Genomic DNA, 17,779 nt, shown 5'->3' with positions numbered 1-17,779 from the left:
TCCACAAAAAATAGTATCATCCGTAAAATGCAAATTTTATCTGTTTTTTATTTTTTTAATAATCACGTACTCTCCTTATGGTTTCAAGTAATATACAAGACCCAAAAATAATATTTGTAAATAAACCTAAACAATAAATGAGTATTTTTATTTTTAACTAGGATTTCATGTGTATATATGTACATAAAAAAATGTTAATTTTGTTTCATAAGTATATTTTTATTTTAAGTTTATGTTTCATTGCAGCCATACTTTTGTTTATTATGCCAAATAAACCATGGGGTTAGCAGTGTGAATTTTGTACGTTTTCCATAAACTATCTCACCCCTGTTGGGGGTCACTCTCGTTCAGCCCAGCGCGGGTGCATTTGAACATTACTGTAGATATCGTACTAAGAAAGTTTTTCGGTACTTGAATATCATTTCTTTGAACTTTCAAACAAGTTTATTTCAACATATGTCCGTGTATGTTGTTTCATTATAGAGACAAAACTAATTGCCACTACTAGCGAATGTATGTACCAGTTTACAGTACAGGTGGTTTCAATAAACACCACCTGAGCCTGACCTCTTGTTACTTGATACATCCTGTTAGAAGAAATTACCAAACGATACAGACACCATAAATTACGAAGAAAATTACTTTACAGCACTTAAAAGATTAGTCCTGGTCACATTCCTCTCATTATAGGCAAGATTTATGTTGGAAATCGAAACTTAATCTCTTCAGTATATTGAGACCCCAACTGTGAGAATGTCATAGCTTCCCTGTATTATTGAGATGAATGTATTTAGCCTGTTTCACAACCAACATATGGGTTTTATTGTTGTCACTTGTACACTGAGTTTTAAACCATTTGCAAAATATCAGAATAAACTATATATATATGTATCAGTTAGACTGTTTTAATTCTAAAGCAATAACAACAGAAGTGTGGGTCTTACTACAAAGTAAAGACTGTAAGAAGGAAATATATAAAATTCTTATGTGGTACTGATACAAGTAGTATAACATACAAATCACACAAGTTTATCATTCTAAATACTAAATCATGTTATTATTGTTATGAACTAAATATAAAATTATGCTAAATTATTGAACTTAAAACTACAAATTTAAATTCAAAACAATATAAAAAATCACAAACTCTTTCAGTTCAAAGTCCTAAGCTTAATTCGTGTAAAGACCTTGCACTCGCCACTCAATAGCTCTTAACCCTAACAATCGTGGATCAACTTCTTTCCTAAGAAATATATCTATTTTCAGTTAATTTTTCAATATAATGATTAATATAAATAGATAGACGATGCAGCATGATTTAAGCTACTATATAAAAATAATAAAAGTCACGTACATCCCATGCAGTTTTTCCAGAAGCAAGTTTTCTAATGCTTATAAAAAAGTACTATTGACCAATACTAAATACAACCTCTATGTAAAATGGCAGTTACTATAATAAGCACCACCCTCATTCATATTGTAAAATCCAGAGAACAACGTTTTGTTATGTGCTTTCCTTATCAGCTTATGATTTGTCAAATGTGAGATACAGCAATTGGATTCATGGTACTGAAATTGACACCTTCGACTAGGATTGGCTAAAAGTTTTATAACTCAGGTTTAACACACCCAGACACTGTTTTATAAAGAAAATAGACTAGAAAAAGGATTAGATACCAATCATAGATTGCAGGACCGGTGCTGAAGTGGAAGGAAATATTTTTTAAAAATTTTGAAAAAAGGTTTTCTTCTTAGATGGTGCTTATTTACAGTCTAAAACGAATTTTATGATTTTTTTCATTAAATTCCACTTTAAACTTCAATAAATAATACAATTTTGTACATATAATTGAATGTTATGCTACTATTTACAAAAATAAAATTTGAAATCCAATAAAAAATAAGTTCTCTATAATTTTTTCAATTCACAAATGTGATTTTTCCCTCATGATAAGATCAAAATGGCCATAGCAGATAAAGGGTTAAGAAGAATGCTGCAAATAGTGCGGAATAAGGAGAAAAGTAATAAATGTGTAATGATACAAGCCAACATGATGACATCAAGAAAATAAGAAAGAGACAAACCTCATATGCCATGTAATGAGGAAAGAAAAGTAACAACCAACAAGATAGAAGCAAAGGAAGACAACAGTAAAGATGCTTGATGGACTAAGAAAATGGTTATGAACCAATAATAACAAACAATTGTTGAATAATGCCAGGGACAGAAAGAAATGGAAAGTTATGAATGTCAATTCCTGCATACAAGCATGACATTTGAGAAGAATAGAATCTTCTTTACACTATTTTTTTTTAGCTACAGAATTTTTTTTTAAAGCTGAGATTCATTTTTATGACAGTAACTGTATAAACCAACTTGTACATTCAGATGAGCAGAAGTTTAAAAACAAATTGATAAGTGTCTTGTTTACACACTTTCTTGGAGCCTTTTCTCATTGCCTCCATTCCCTGGGTCTGTGCACACACCATTACATGGACGACTGGTTACTACTGGCAGAATGTCACATCCAGATTCTATTTTCCGTTGGATTTGCTCTCAGTTCTGGACACTGATGATCAATGTGTTTGCCACTCACTAGAACACTCAACTACTGGCATTTTGGTCTTCGGTACCTAACCCTCTGGCATTGACAATTGATGCTTTCAGTCAAGACTGTACTGGATTGCACCTATATGCCTACCCACCAATTTATCTGTTACCCAGAGTTCTAGCAAATGTTTCGTTCTACCCATTGTCACTTTCTGTTGGTAGCACCAGATTGGCTGGTTCAACCCTGGTTTTTGCTTCAGCGTTATCTTCAGGAGTGCGTACTTCTTCCTCTTTGGCCTTCTTTGTTGAGGTAGCCATGATCCAACATCTTACACCCATCCGTTCCAAAGCTCAAGCTTTATGTGTGGAGGTTCTGTGGTCCTTAGCATGGCATCAGGGATTAAGTTCAAAGGTTTCCATGTACCTGTCTCAGTCTGTGCATCATCCCATGATGGACATTCATCAATGAAAATAGCACACATATAGGCAATGGTGTATTGTGAGGAGGTTAAACCCACTTCGTTCAGATGAGCTAACCATAGCTCAGTTTTTGACTTGGTTCTTTGACAGAGGTATGTTTTGGAAGTTAACATTTTCTTAAATTGAAAATGTATTTCCAATAATACTTACCTCCCACCCTTTCTCCCCACTAAGAGCTGGTGTTAGAGACTGTGGATTGAGCCAGTCTTGAAAAATTGATAATATTATCGGAAGAAGGTACTTATATACAGTACCAAGATAAATGGTGCATTGACATAGGGGGAGAGAGAATCATGAGATAGATATCACCCAGGGTAATTAAGTGGGAAATAAACATACTGGAGCAAGTGAGCTTAGATGGGCAAAATAAGAAATCCTATCAGTCAAGTAATAGCTGTAGTGTGAAAAAGTTCTATTATTGGAAATACATCTTTGATCTAAGAAAATTTTAACTTATGTTTTATATTGACTATTTTAATTATGTAGTTTACGCTGAGCCAATGACCACAATCTGGAAGACAAGTGACTCAACATAACTTGTGTTAGAGTCAAATAAGATGGTAACTTTGAAAACACAGTGTAGTAGAATGTTAACAGACAAAAATAGGATAAATTAAACTATATTGTGATTGAATAGTCATTTATATTGGAATTTGTTAATTCTTGCCTGTGCTATTATGTATGGATGATGCAAATGCCATCTCTGCTATCTTGTTTGCATTGTTTTTGAAAGATTGATATTAGCCATCCCTACATTTACTTCCTTTTTTTAATAGTTTTTTCTTTACTTTTTTTGCTTATCTTTATTATTCCCCTCTGCACGGGCATCCTTTACTGCACTTGTCATGAGGTTTTTAATGACTTACATTCAAAATTTAATTTCACTACTTTTTGTTTATGTTATACCAATTAGTATAGCTTAAAATCATAGCTAGTAATCCATATTTTAATAGTATATAAGTTTAAGTTCTTAACTCTATCTCTAGAGCAAATACAAGCTTTGGACAGAGCAAAAGTGGCCACAATTTCTTCTATCAAATTGGTGCTTGGATTGAAGATATTTTATTAATGGAAGTAGCTATAGTTTTATATTGCATATATAAGGCATTCAAAATGTGGGATTGATCGTGAAATGGAACAAGACGTACAAGTTGATGTACCAACAGCTCGTCCAAGCAAGAAAACAGGCAAGCCAATATATCAGCTTTTGTCCAAGTAGGAAAATGAGCACACCAATATATTGGCTGCTTGGAGACAAAGAGTTAATTTTATAAGGCAATATTAAAAGAAATACTGAACTTCCCTTAGTGTGAGAAATATGACTTTTTTTCTAGGTATCCCCTATTCTATAATTTATTCACCACCCCTCCAATAAGTATGAATTTTAATATATATTACTCAATATCAAATCGTCATTGCTCAGACTAAGCATAATTTTTATAGCTTTCAATCTTGTTTGGTTACAGAACCATCAAATAGAAAATCAGACCCCTCTTGCCACACTCACCTGTCACATTTTCTCCTTTCAGCATTTGTTAATAGTTCTCTCTTATGTTTAATATTATATTATTTATAACCAATAGAAAGCCAAAGTTTTCATCTAGCAAATGACATATTATGTTGTTTTCTGAACAAAGAATTGTCAAATTCTCTTTTAGTTCAAGCTTCGCTCCCACAGAAAACATATCAACTAGCTTAGATGAATTTGTAACAGCTCTTGTCGCATAGTTAGAAAGCCAGAAAAATTGTGATAGTTATGTGGCATTGTCTAGTTTTTGCATGTTGTTATTCTATGTTATTTGTTAATTAAATAAAGATTATTTAGTGCACTCGTACCATCAGTATATAAAAAAAAAAAGTAGAGTTAAGTGTCATTGACAGTCAACAGCAAAAAAAAGGAGGTCCAGGTAAGTACTTTATTTCTTGGATTTGTATTTAGGTTAGATTAGGTAAAATAAATAATAATAATATAAGATAAAATTTCATCAGCCACACATTAGCAGCTCGGAGTAGCATGTGAGTAATGTAATTCAATAGCTTAATGTGAGCCCCACGTTCCCCAAGTGAATTACAGCTTATAATGGCATGAATAGCAGGTATTCATGGTTCAAAGGGAAATAAAGCAATAGAATTTAAGTATAAAAGTTGTATACTGTTTCTAGACTAAAGGTAGTTAGAATAAACATAAGTAGTTTCATTTTACAATTTGAAGTCATTCTAGAAAGAAAAAAAGGGTAATTTAGATTTATTTAGATTTTTTTTTAAAAGGTGGTTTAGTTGACCAACCTTATATAGAGTTAGGGTAGAGAAAATAACATATAAAATATAAAGTTTTACTGAAAACAAATGTTTGAAATGTACTTAGGAGGCTTTAGAAATTACACAAATGAAATTTGAGATTTTTGAGATGAAGACAAGTATTTTTAATCTTAACATGAAAATCACTTTGCACTTGGGCTAGTAAAAAAAAGACTTGATATATTCACGGATAAATCTTTATTAAAAATACTTCATTAAAAAATCTGATTTTTTGTGGACAAAAGACAAGTTTCTCAAAATTCTACCAAGTTTTATGAAGACACATACTGTATTAAAAGTTATAGTATAAATACTTAAGGAGTGCAACTGTGTATACAGACTCAGTATTTTATACTGAGCCCATTGTGAAAGTGTTATTACATTGTTTCAATAGACATAGGAAGGTTATACTTAGAACCAAGTTCTAAATACAATGAGGTTCCAAGAGTAATATTTATTGTTTATCTGTTATTGGCTGGTATTGCTTGTTTCACCCTGTACTTAAACTTTGTAAAGGAACACCAAATTTCTGTAAGAAAACTAACTTCAAAGGGCAATGATAATATAGTTTACACTAGAATTATGATTTGTTTGTTTTTAATTACTACTAGTTATTAATGATACTTATAGAAGCAGATACTCCATTTGAAACTATGTCATCTCGGTGAAATTGGTTGACACCATTGTTTTGGTTTATGAGTTGTGTAATAAAAGAAGATGAAGAGATTCAAACTTTTTGTTATGATATTTACAGACATTCCCAGAACTTGTGACTCAGTCATTACATATTGTTATAAAAGGAAACACTGCATAGTATTGTAAATAATGGTTGAAGACTGCTTGAATGGACAATGAAGAAAAACCTTCAAGCCGTCTCCAACCATTATTAGTCTCAAAGTGGGTTTCTCATCATCAAAATTAAAATAGTATTGTAAAGTTTTGATGACCTATTCAGGAAATATTTAAAATACCATCTCAATGAGCGGTCTGAGCCATCCCTACATAGACAGTGCTACTGCCTGCCTGACAAACCAAACACGGCACAACTTAAAGAATAAAAAAATGATTTTTAATTTTCATAAATAAATATTCTAGTATAAATGTTGAAGGGAAAATCTGACAATTTTCAACTTTCACAATAATAATTTTAGGTGATACAAATTTTAATTTAGTCTTTTTTTATTTCATAAAAAGTGATCATTATTTCAAAAGAATCCACAATTATATTTCACACTTTAATAAATTTTACAATTTGATAACTTATATGAGTTTTAATAACTGACATAGAAAAACACTGTACTAAACTTATAATTTATTTTTTTACACAATCTTTTCAACTAGGTGGCCATGCAAATGTGGATGATGAGGTTAATGGCTTTTCTTCAGATGTTCCAAGTAAGTTTTAGAAATTAATAAGCAATCTCTGACTCAATGGCAGAAGAAATGGTAGGGCATTTTTTAGGAACCATATCTGTTTAGTCTTTTTATCTGAAAATCTACAAGAATATGCATTATTTTATGAGGAATTCAGAGATGTATGCCAATTTATAATTGAATAACATCCCTAGAAGTTATGACTGGTTTTCATGTGGTTCTTTTTCGCTAATTCCTGTCAAGATGAACTAGATCAGATTCATAGCTAACCTGCAAATGTAATAAAAGATCTGGGGTGTTACAAGTGTAGCAAGTGTGGATGTGATCATGATGACACACCAGTTGCTCAAAAAGTTAGCTGTAAATGAGGTCATAGAAGCTTCAACCAAGGAGGTGCTATAAAATGCTGAAAGAGTAGTACATTTGTGTTCAGGAGCAGTAAACTTATTGATGTATCTAATGACTTGCCTTTAAATGGTGATGAGAGCAGAAGAATAATAATTCAACATTAAATAGGGAATGAATAGTGCAAAGATTTACTGGGTGAAGTGCAAGAATATTAAAGGATAACAGGAGAGAGGAGTACTAATATAATGGTGAAATAGCATGACTAGAGAATGCAGATGGTTCACTTTGGTAGGATAGAAATACCTTAACAACATCTCAGAGCAAAGAAAACAGCACAACAAAATGATCTTTGGATCTTGCCTTACAGAGCTATATACCTCAGTCTTGGGCTCCTAGATATGATGGAATACCCTAACATCTACTAAAATAATCATATTTTCAGCTGTTGAGTCAGAGATGCTTGCTAAAATCACTTAACTATGCTGTTAGCAAAATAGCTGGAATAATTTGTTTTTAAATTTACTAGAATATAGAATAAGTGCTATTTGGTTGTATTTTTGTGGCAAAACTACACTAATTAATGTCAATATGAATATATTTATTTTGTTTCCTCCAAGATAAATCTTCAGAGGTATGTTTTTATTTTTGATTTCCTTCTCATTGTTTATTTGTAGTTTAACTACCAAAATGAAATTAGCTGTGGGTCACACAAAACTGGATTATTGTAAACTTGCTGTAATTACTTGTAACACCAAATCTGAAAGTGACTTGAAATAATGATAACAGAAATTGTGAGAAACCATTAGTTTACTGAGTTATTAAGGTTTTTTTTTTGAGTGTGGAAAATATAATTCATGTTAATATTCTCATGTTGGTTAAAAAAAACATAAGAATTTAAGTTTGGATGAAATTATAGGTTTTATCAATTTTTAGTCAATTATAATAATAGAAAATTAGGTCTTCAGCTGTGTATCAATTATGTTTAGTCATTATTAATTGTTTTCACATATTACTCAGTGGATGATGAGTAAAATTATTTTGAGCAAAGAAATCACTAAAAATGATATTTAATTGATGTCATAAGGAGAGAGAGAGATCTACTTTCAAAGACATTTGTGGGATAAGTTTCACTAGAATTATAGAAGTACTTAATCTTCAGGAATATTTTACCTTAAAATATAAGTGTACAAATGTGGTATTTTCAGATTAACTAATTTTAGGGGAAGTATCACAAAGATTCAGTTTGTCATGGGAGAGTTGTGCAGGATAATCACATTAAATCTAAATTTAACAAATGACTTAAGATTTAGGCTAAGGAAATACAGAAACTGGACACATGATGTAAAGTGTATAACATTTGTTATTTATATCACAAAGTACAAAGAAAGTGTACGTTCTTGAGTAAGACAATGGATAATTATTTTCCTGCTGGAGTTGTGAATTAGTCAACAGTTGTAGTCTCTCAAGATGTATATCTGTTGAACTATTATTATCAATAATGAAGCAAAATTGTATGGATCTATATTAAATTTCATACTCCATACTAAAGAGGAAACCTCAATTTTACCCATGAGCCTCATCACATGACTGGTTATTCTCTTAAAACATGCAAGGGCAGTAACCTCTAAATATCTAAATACACACATATCCTATTGCATCTTCCTCTCAAACTGACAATTAATTTTGACTTAAACATTAAGACTGTCATTAGTCTCAAAACAGACGCTACATGTTTGAACATCCAATCACATCATTTTACAGGAGTGTAAAATCAAAATCAGTGCAAACCACACACATATATACACACACACACACAAAGTTGGCAAGTCTGAAAGTATGCAGTTGTTGTGATCTTTAAGTTCAGTGTGTAAACTAAGTAGTCACATGACCAATGTTTTTTTTTTATGTGTGATTTGATTAGATTTTAAATTGTGTACTTAAAAAATGTTGTGTTTTAATGATTTCTATTTCCATGAGTACTTTGGATTTTAGCATTTCATTATTTCTAACTTCACATTAACATAAAGACAAAACAACACATGAAAACTAAGAAGAAAAAAAACTTTTAAAATTCATTATTACCTAATACAAAAATACAATATTCCTAAGCAATGAAGTCATGAATTTCACTTTTACAACAAAACTTGTGGTAACTCTGAGATTTCTTAATGTATCCTCTCAAAAACTGGTAACAGATAATAACAGTTTTATAATCAAGTGTTTTTACAAAAAAATATATTATTTTTCTGTTATAAACAAATCAAGCGCAAGGTGATTTTCATTTTAAATATAAAAATACTTTTCCTCATATTTCATTTGCATAATCTCTAGAACCTCCTAAAAGGATATCAAAAGTTTTTTTAAGGTAAATGTTTATATTTTATTTTTCATTTTCTTTACCATATCACTAACTCTAACTATTATCATCAAAATATAATGCAATGAAATGATTAAAATTAGAAAATCAAAAACATACCTTTTAATTTTTTGTAGAATATCTTTAAAACTGTTGTTTTGCTTATAGTTGCAATTTTTGGTTTTATTCTTTTCACATATAGTTAATTTTTAATGTTTTATTTTCTTTCTTGTCTTTTTTCCACGTATTGTTCATCTCAACACAAGTCAATGGTACCCTTGAGGCATATTACAGTTTCTTTGGGAGACATGCATAATCTTTTGGCTAAATATTTGTTCAGTGCATAATATCGTAAGCCTTGAGAATGGACACAAAGTATAACATATTCAAAAAATGTTTAAACCTTTTAATTGTGCTTTTCAAAACATAACTAATACATAATTTACTAAAATATAATAGCAAAACCTAAATACAATTTAAACTGTATCTCTAACTATAACATATTTAGGTAAGAAACAATCATAAGTGCTATATTTGATCAAAAAGCCAATCATACTATAGTCAATTATATGTACTCCGTGACGACAACATGATGCCAATTTCAAAATAACCATTGTTAAATTATACTGTAAAATGGTTATACACTTGTGTATGTAACATCTACATGGAGGCTATAAATCTCAAACAAATCTGTTAAAGGTGGGCATGGCAGCTACCAGCAGCTGAAATATGTATTGTTTAAACTGTATTCATTCAGAGAAATTTGAAATGAAAGAGTCAAAAGGTTATCTTAGCATCATATTGTCTAGACATATCTTTAAAGTACTGCCATTATATTATTGAAGATACAAAGTGTCAGAATTTTTATAGCTTATTGGTCATCTGTCAATACATCTTAAGTTTTAAGTAGTTCTTAAAGGTTTATTTCAAAATAAAGGACTTCAAACTTGGATAAAATAAAACTTCGAATCATAACGCATTATAATATTAAATTAATTCACATACCTTGATATTAAAGGTGTTTAATTAAATTTTGAATGTTACACTGACTTGTGCAGAAAAGCATTTAAAGAGGCTCCCATTGCAAAAGGGTTAATCCTTCTAGTACGACTTACTTACAATGCATGTAGGTCACATAACTCTCATCAAATTTAATTCCAAAAATAAAATTAGTTCAATAAACTGTTTAAAATTTGACAGGAACTTTCCTACAGGCATTTATTTTCAGAAAAATAAAGTATTTAATTTTAAATTTGTTTCATTAATTTATTTATCTTTATTTCAAGCTTGTGTTTGTTGTGCCAAGAAAACCTTATATCAAATGCATGAACAGTGCTCAAGGCATATTTTCATTTCTGTGACATACCAGTAGTATGTACAAATGGCACAAGCTCATTTTTTGGAATAGTGAATTATATTTTTATTATAAACTAAATATCAAAACTAACTAAATTAGTTTATTTAGTTCTATTTTAAATACAAAAAAATATAAATATTACAACCTCTTTCACTAAGCCTAATTCACTTGTAATGTCCATGTATTCACACACCAATAATTTGGTAAATCTTGACTCTTATACTCATGATTCAACTTTCGTTTGTGAAAAATATTTATTTTGAGTTAATACTGCAATATAATGATTAAAATATACATTTAAATGGTATAGCGTATTTTTAGATGCTATAAAATATATTAGTCACGTACCTGCCATGTAGCTCTTTTAAAAAGTAAAATTTTCAAGGTACGCAACAAGAGACCAAATACCCTATGCTAACTGTAGCTTCAAACTAGTGTCAATTTTTATAATAAGCACCATCAACTTTCCTGTTTTAAAATAAAACACACCATATTTTGTTACATGCTTCAATTACCATCCTGTAAGTTGCCAAATGTGAGATACAGTACTTTGAATGAGGTGGTACTGAAATTGATATGGCTATGATTGGTTAAAATATTAAAACAGGTTAATCACGTCCAGATGCTATTTTATGAATACAGAAGACTAAATAAAGGTTAGATAGCAAAACAAGTTCTAAAGTACAAGGAAAAATTTTAAACAAATATTGAAAGAAAATGTTTTAGCTTTAGAGGATGCTTTTCACAGTCTAAAATATATATTGGATTTTTTTGTTACATTTTTCTTTGAACTTCGTTAAATAAGATAATTTACTAGAAACAGTTTAATATTATAGTATTATTTAAAAAGTAAAATCTGAAATGCAAGTTTAAATAAGTTCTCTAATTTTTTTCAATTAGTGCAATTTTGCCCTTGGAGCATGATAGAATGGGCATCGTGCTGAAAGGGATCAATACTTCACTTTATAATGAAACTAGGTTAAGAAAATATTTAATAAAACTCTGTGTTTATCAATACTATTATGCATGACTAAATGTTCTATTGCAACCAAATAAAATGCTGGGTACACGAAGGTTATTTCTTATAATATATAACCTGCTATCTCTGCATTTCAATTTACTACTGATAATTTCACTGACTCGTGAATATTTCAACTTGATCCAGTAGATATATCTTTTGCACTACTATTTATCAGTCGTAGTGCAAGTTTCTTTCTGACTTTTATCTCTGACATGAAAATTCACTACATGCTAAATATTTAGATGTCAAAATTCAAACATTCTTTTTAGTATTAATGTAAATAACAGGTGCAGTGTATTTTGCAATAATACCTTCTTGGTCACCAGATTTAATCTCACACTTGGTGTTTAATGTGAAGGTAAGTTACTGTTCTGTTCTTTGTGTAATATATCACTCATTAATGATTTTATATAATGTTAATATACTTGTGTATTACCACACCAGGGATAGAAATAATGAAATAAAATTACATTCACTTGAGGGAAAGCTATCAGGAAGATTACATTCCCTCATGCAAAGTTGCATTTCCTCTTGAATTGTTTTATTATTTAATCCATGCAATATGCTCACTTTCATTGGTCATAACTAGAGGAATATGGATGGACCATGCATTCCTGATCAGTAAATTACAAAACAACCACCATCAGATGATAGCACAGGTGCAGGTAATACTTTGATGCCCTCCAGTCTTTGTGTTATGTAAAATTTGGAGAACTTCTTGCCTTAAAGCTCCGAGATATACTAGATGCAGCACAGTCAGAGAACCATGGCTTGATAGCTTATAGAAACAATACAGCACACCTTCCTGCATTTGTAACTGACCATAAAAGTGCCACAGGTCATGTATCTGTGCTATGTACATTTGTTAATATGGGTCATGCTTACCCTGTTGCGCTGCAAGGAGTGCCCATGCTAGCTTGAGGTTCTTCCTTTTATCTTCCATCCACCAGAAGATTCTTCTACTTTATGGCTAACTATTGCTAAGGGGAGAGTGGCCATGGTTTCAATTTTATCGTAGTGTCCAGGATTAGGAAATTTCGAAAATGAACAAGGTCTTATCATGCAGTGAGATAGCCTGTCTATATTTCATTTTTGTATTGCAAGTCTAGGTGATCCACTATGACAGTCATATTAAAGTATCATTGTGATCAAATATGCTGTCATTCCTTCCAGATTTTTAAAGTTCATTAGCTTCTTCAGCTTAGCATAGTCCATTCAGACAGTGAATCTCCTACCATTCAAGTAGTGGTGATAGTGTTTAACAAAGACCACAACTGCAAGCAGTTCTTCCTTTGTTTTACAGTGTCTGCATTCAGGAGGTGAGTGTATGATTAGTAAATTTTATTACACAATCTACTCTGTCCTGCAATTGTGATAACATTGCCTTTATTCCATAGTCAATGGCTTTGTTGTCTAACATGAACTCACTATATTTTTATTGTTAGGAACACTGGAACATTTACTAAAGCAAGTTTCAGGGGTTGCAATGCTTTGTTCCATCCAAAGTGCTCTCAGTTTTCATGAGATCAGACAATGATGTTGCTATCTTGTAGAAGTTGGCCATGAATAGTTGGCAATACAATGCAGAACTTGGGATATTGCAAATTTCTCACTCAGTTACAGGTTGAGGCCAATCTTTTATCATAGCTACCTTATCCTGATCCTTAGAGACTTCATCTCTCCATACAGTGTGACCAACCACTTTCACAGTTTCACTTTCAAGCCTTTTAAATTACTTGAAATTTCTTTTAGGTTCTCAGCTGCAAATTTGAACATGCAACAAAAACACCAAATTATAATTTATTTAGACCAAGCATCTGTCCCATTGCAGTTCCTTCACTGTAAGTTCCATTAGCCTCTAAAAGGTGGTAAGCCTGTTAAATAGGCCAGATAGGTTAGAATGAATCCCGTATAAAGCTATCTTGTACGAAAAACAGTCATGGGTTTGTCTCATCATCCTACTTGCCAGTATCTGGATATCAGATCCAAAATGTTGAACCATTGGGAATCTGTGTTCAGACATTCATCTGTTAACAGTAAATGAAAATAAAAAGTATCAATGTAAATTAATGTGTCCACCCTTATAAATTCAGTACAGAAGCTTGTACTTATCTTCTTTCTGACAATCAGTACTGGAGACTATCAAGCACTCATCAAAGGTTAATGACTCAATTCTTCAACTTCTGCTGTATCTCATCTCTGGTGATTTACCTAGTGTTCTATTGAAGCCAGTACAACACTTGCTTTGTTGGATTTGCATCACCATTACCTATATTGTGGTGAGCCACCACTGTTCAACACAGTTGGCTATCTGGTATAACGAATACATTTTTCTATGCCTAGATTGTTCACACAATCATCATCCAACAATCTCAGATGTATTGGTAGCTTTTGGCTATGGTGTGAGAGAGACAACCGTAGCATTATTGGTTTCTTCAACTTGACTTGCTACACCTTTAACCATTCCAGGATTGATTTGCTGATTGCTTGTAATTACAAAACAACACTTCATCAGTCTGAGCTAATGCTGCCTGCTTCCTGGATAAGAAACCATTTAGTTCATGTGTGTTTTCCATAAACTCATTATGGTAACAACCTGTGTTCCTCCAGGCTGATGGCTAGGCCTTACTTGGACTCTTTCAATTGTCTGGTGTGGTTGTTACAGCATCCTCTATTTGCTGTTGATTGTCCTGACCCTGCTGATCCATTGAACAGTATCAAAAACCTTACTTACTTTGCTACTCTATAAGGTACAGGCAATGTTGGTTAGCTGGCATCTTCTAAGCCATTGGCTGGAACTGATAGCCTTGCTGTCTTTGTTGCTTATGAAGTACAGGCAGTTAATCTGCCAGTGTCTCACCACTTCACAAGGAAAGCAGATGCTTTGCCTTTCCTGTCCTGGGCAATCAATGTCTAGGCAACAGTATAATTGGCTGTGGTTGTATCCCATAGACAGACCTAGCCATTCACTGGAAACCAGTGTGATTGCATTGGTTTTCCTGGATGTATGAGCAGCTGGTTAATCTTTGGTACAACTAGCTTGATATAGTGGAGTAACAAAGTAGATCAGTTTATTTGAGGTGTAGCCACTATAACTTTTGCTGTGGTTTTTCCTCATTCATGACTGGCTGAAAGCTGCTACTTCACATCTGGTTGTGACTGAAACTGCTTCTTTTAAGATGAGGATATTTCACACACTCAGGTGGTGCTTCATTGCTTTGTGAGGATGTACCTTGATCAACTTGTCCATGAGTAAATCATCTCAATCTGCTTTTGCCATAGCAAGATAGGAGTTATTATGCAATCAGTTCAGGTAATACATGTAAGCAGGTTTACTCTTAATTCCAGTCCTCCTGTTGCTTCTCCAGGTGTTTAGTAGCATCTAGTGCTGGATTATCCAGGCTCAGAATCAGGAAATGAAATTCATACATCCTCCTGAGTCTAGCCATTTCACCTAAAACTCTTCAAAAATTGGTTCAGATCTTCTTTTGCTACTTTTTTAAACATTGAGGACAAAATATGCTTTGCCTTACTCACAAGGACTTTTGGTATGGGAAAATGTGCAAATGTCACAGGTACAGGGTGATATATATATATATATATAGTACAAGAATCCTGATGCTTAGGTAAGTAATAATTCCCTGTCCAGGGTGGCAAGGTGATGGATTGCTTGTGACAACTCGTATTGTCCTACAGGACCTCAGGTTTTGTCATCAGCCATGGTAATTTTTGCAGGATACTATTTCTCCATGGTTCACTGTTCTTACCCATGGTTGCTCACTGTCTCACCTACAAGGAAAACAGCTGTCACTGAAAGAGGTCATCCACCTGTGGCACTTCTAATCCTTCTTGGCTGGTCGTGGATAGTCTTGACCAGAGCTGTAGCTGTGGTACTCTGGATAGCAAAAGTCTGGGAGTCATTTAGCAATTTCCCCAAGTGCCAGTTCACTTTGACAATAGTCAGTCATCTTCACTTCCATTGTGCCAGGATTGATTCTCAGGGGTTATGGTTTGAACTACTGGTTTGGGTGCACTAAATATTATATGATAATCCTCAGCCTGCAGCTGTAGGGAGATAAGTGTTAGAAACCCTTTACAATAACAGTAAAAGTCCTATTTCCAGTATAGGGCTTTTCCTGGCTTAACACCTCTCATACAACCATATCTCTCTGGCAGCAAACTCTCCTTCTTGATTATATATGTACTTCTACTTTGGGAATAAGCCATTCTTGAAGTAAAAGCATTCCTTTAAACTCTTATACTCAAAAGGTCAAGCAAGGGCCAGTATGGATGTTAGTAAAAACACAGAAAACTCCACAATAAATCCTGTGGTCACGGCACCAAACTTTCTTTTTCCTTCATACCAGTGGTATTCTCAGGTTAACTGAATTCCAAAATAGTATCGGATAGGTCCACTATATAATGGATGTGTAGGATAATCACAGTGTAATTCTGAATTTAACTGAATGACTAAGATTTAAGCTAAGAAAATATACAGACAATACACATGATGTGAAGCGAACAACAATCTGTATTGCAAGGCAAAAAAAACAGTGCATACTTACATAAAACACTGGACAATCTCTATCCCAATTGGACCTGTGAGTTAGTCAACAATTATAGATGTACATCCATTGAAGTGCTCATGTCAGTAACCAAGTAGAACTGTGTGTAGATGTATATTGATTCAAATTATTGCTCCATACTTAATAGGAAACAATGAAGAAACAAAGGTAACCATAAAAAGCAATTCAATAGTTTTCTGGGCCATGTTTATGCCAAAACTGCACAGAATCAGACTAAACAAAAGATATGCTTAAATTTATATACTAATGAAAAAAGATAGAAAACAAGGTATCACACAATGCTGAATGTCTGTGAAGAAATTATTGAACTCTGAAAATGTAGTTTCAACAAATCTGTTAAATTGCTAAAAAGGTGTGTGTGTGTGTGTTTATATTGTTGATTCTTAGGGTTTTTTTTCTTAAAAGTCCAGTTCATGGGTTTCACTTGTGTAGACAAATGACATTTGTGTATTACATTATGAAATGCGTGTTCATTGTTCTGTTTGTGGTGTAAGAAACTGATAAGAATTAAATTAGAAAGATTATTTAAATTTCATTATTTATGATTCTACTTTTAAGAACACTTCTACAAAAAGTAAATAATATAAGTCAAGAATGGTGTTGAAATAGTTGTGTGTGTAGTTTGAAATAATCATGGATAGGCTTGTCAAAAATATATATACCTTATATAACAGGAAACTAAATTTGAAGGAAATCAAAAAAAGAACATGCCAAATAAACTTTATGGTAAATGTAAAACCACTTCTGTTAGCAAAAAACATAAACAAAAATATTTTTTTATTTCACCATTCTATTATATAATGTTTTACGATGATGCAGCTACACTTGTGAACTGTAAGACGATAATAATATTTAATTTTTCTTTATCTCCTCTAAAACGATAATGTAGATTTAAATGTTTATTCAACTATGGACCAAAGCCCATCTGCTGAGATTCTAACTACAAGTACTAATGATACAGAATTGCCTACAACAACATCTAATGCTCAATCTACAGTTTCTGCAGAGGAGATCACTACATTTTCTCCAGATATCTCAACTGAAAACAAAACCTCTTCAGTTGTTTCTGCCTCATCTCCATCTGCAGCTCCATTATCTGCTCGTAGGTTTGATGCTCCAAGTTTTATTGGGGGAATTGTTTTGTCACTTGGATTTCTAGCCATTTTGTATGTTGGGTTTAAATTCTATAAGGCCCACACTGAGAGGAATTACCACACTTTGTAAAGTTCTTTTGTCTTGGACAAAATCACATGAGATTTATCTTTTGTAGGAAGAAAGAAATCATATATTATTGTAGCTATCAAAATTTTATTTATTTAAGAAAAATTATTTTGTGGCATTGTGCATACAATGCTTTAATACTGATGTTCTTTTTAATTGCACACTCAATTATATATGTCTTTTATTT

At 32.3% G+C, this 17,779-nt stretch overlaps 1 protein-coding gene across 1 annotated transcript in view; it reads left to right on the top strand.

Annotated features, from left to right (window-relative positions):
* Positions 1-17,663, top strand: part of LOC106469779 (sialomucin core protein 24-like) — a 24,004-nt gene extending 6,341 nt beyond the window's left edge. Inside the window, exons 4-5 of the mRNA XM_022398339.1 lie at positions 6,671-6,724; positions 17,261-17,663. Of these exons, the coding sequence (XP_022254047.1) occupies positions 6,671-6,724; positions 17,261-17,595 (389 nt within the window). The 3' untranslated portion in view covers positions 17,596-17,663. The remainder of the gene's footprint in view (positions 1-6,670; positions 6,725-17,260) is intronic.
* Positions 17,664-17,779: the final 116 nt, after the last annotated feature.

The sequence above is a fragment of the Limulus polyphemus genome, unplaced genomic scaffold, assembly GCF_000517525.1.
Source record: "Limulus polyphemus unplaced genomic scaffold, Limulus_polyphemus-2.1.2 Scaffold3653, whole genome shotgun sequence".
In the NCBI taxonomy this organism is placed as follows: domain Eukaryota; kingdom Metazoa; phylum Arthropoda; class Merostomata; order Xiphosura; family Limulidae; genus Limulus; species Limulus polyphemus.
The sequence above is the reverse complement of the archived record's forward strand: the minus strand, read 5'-3'. Positions and strand labels throughout refer to the sequence as shown.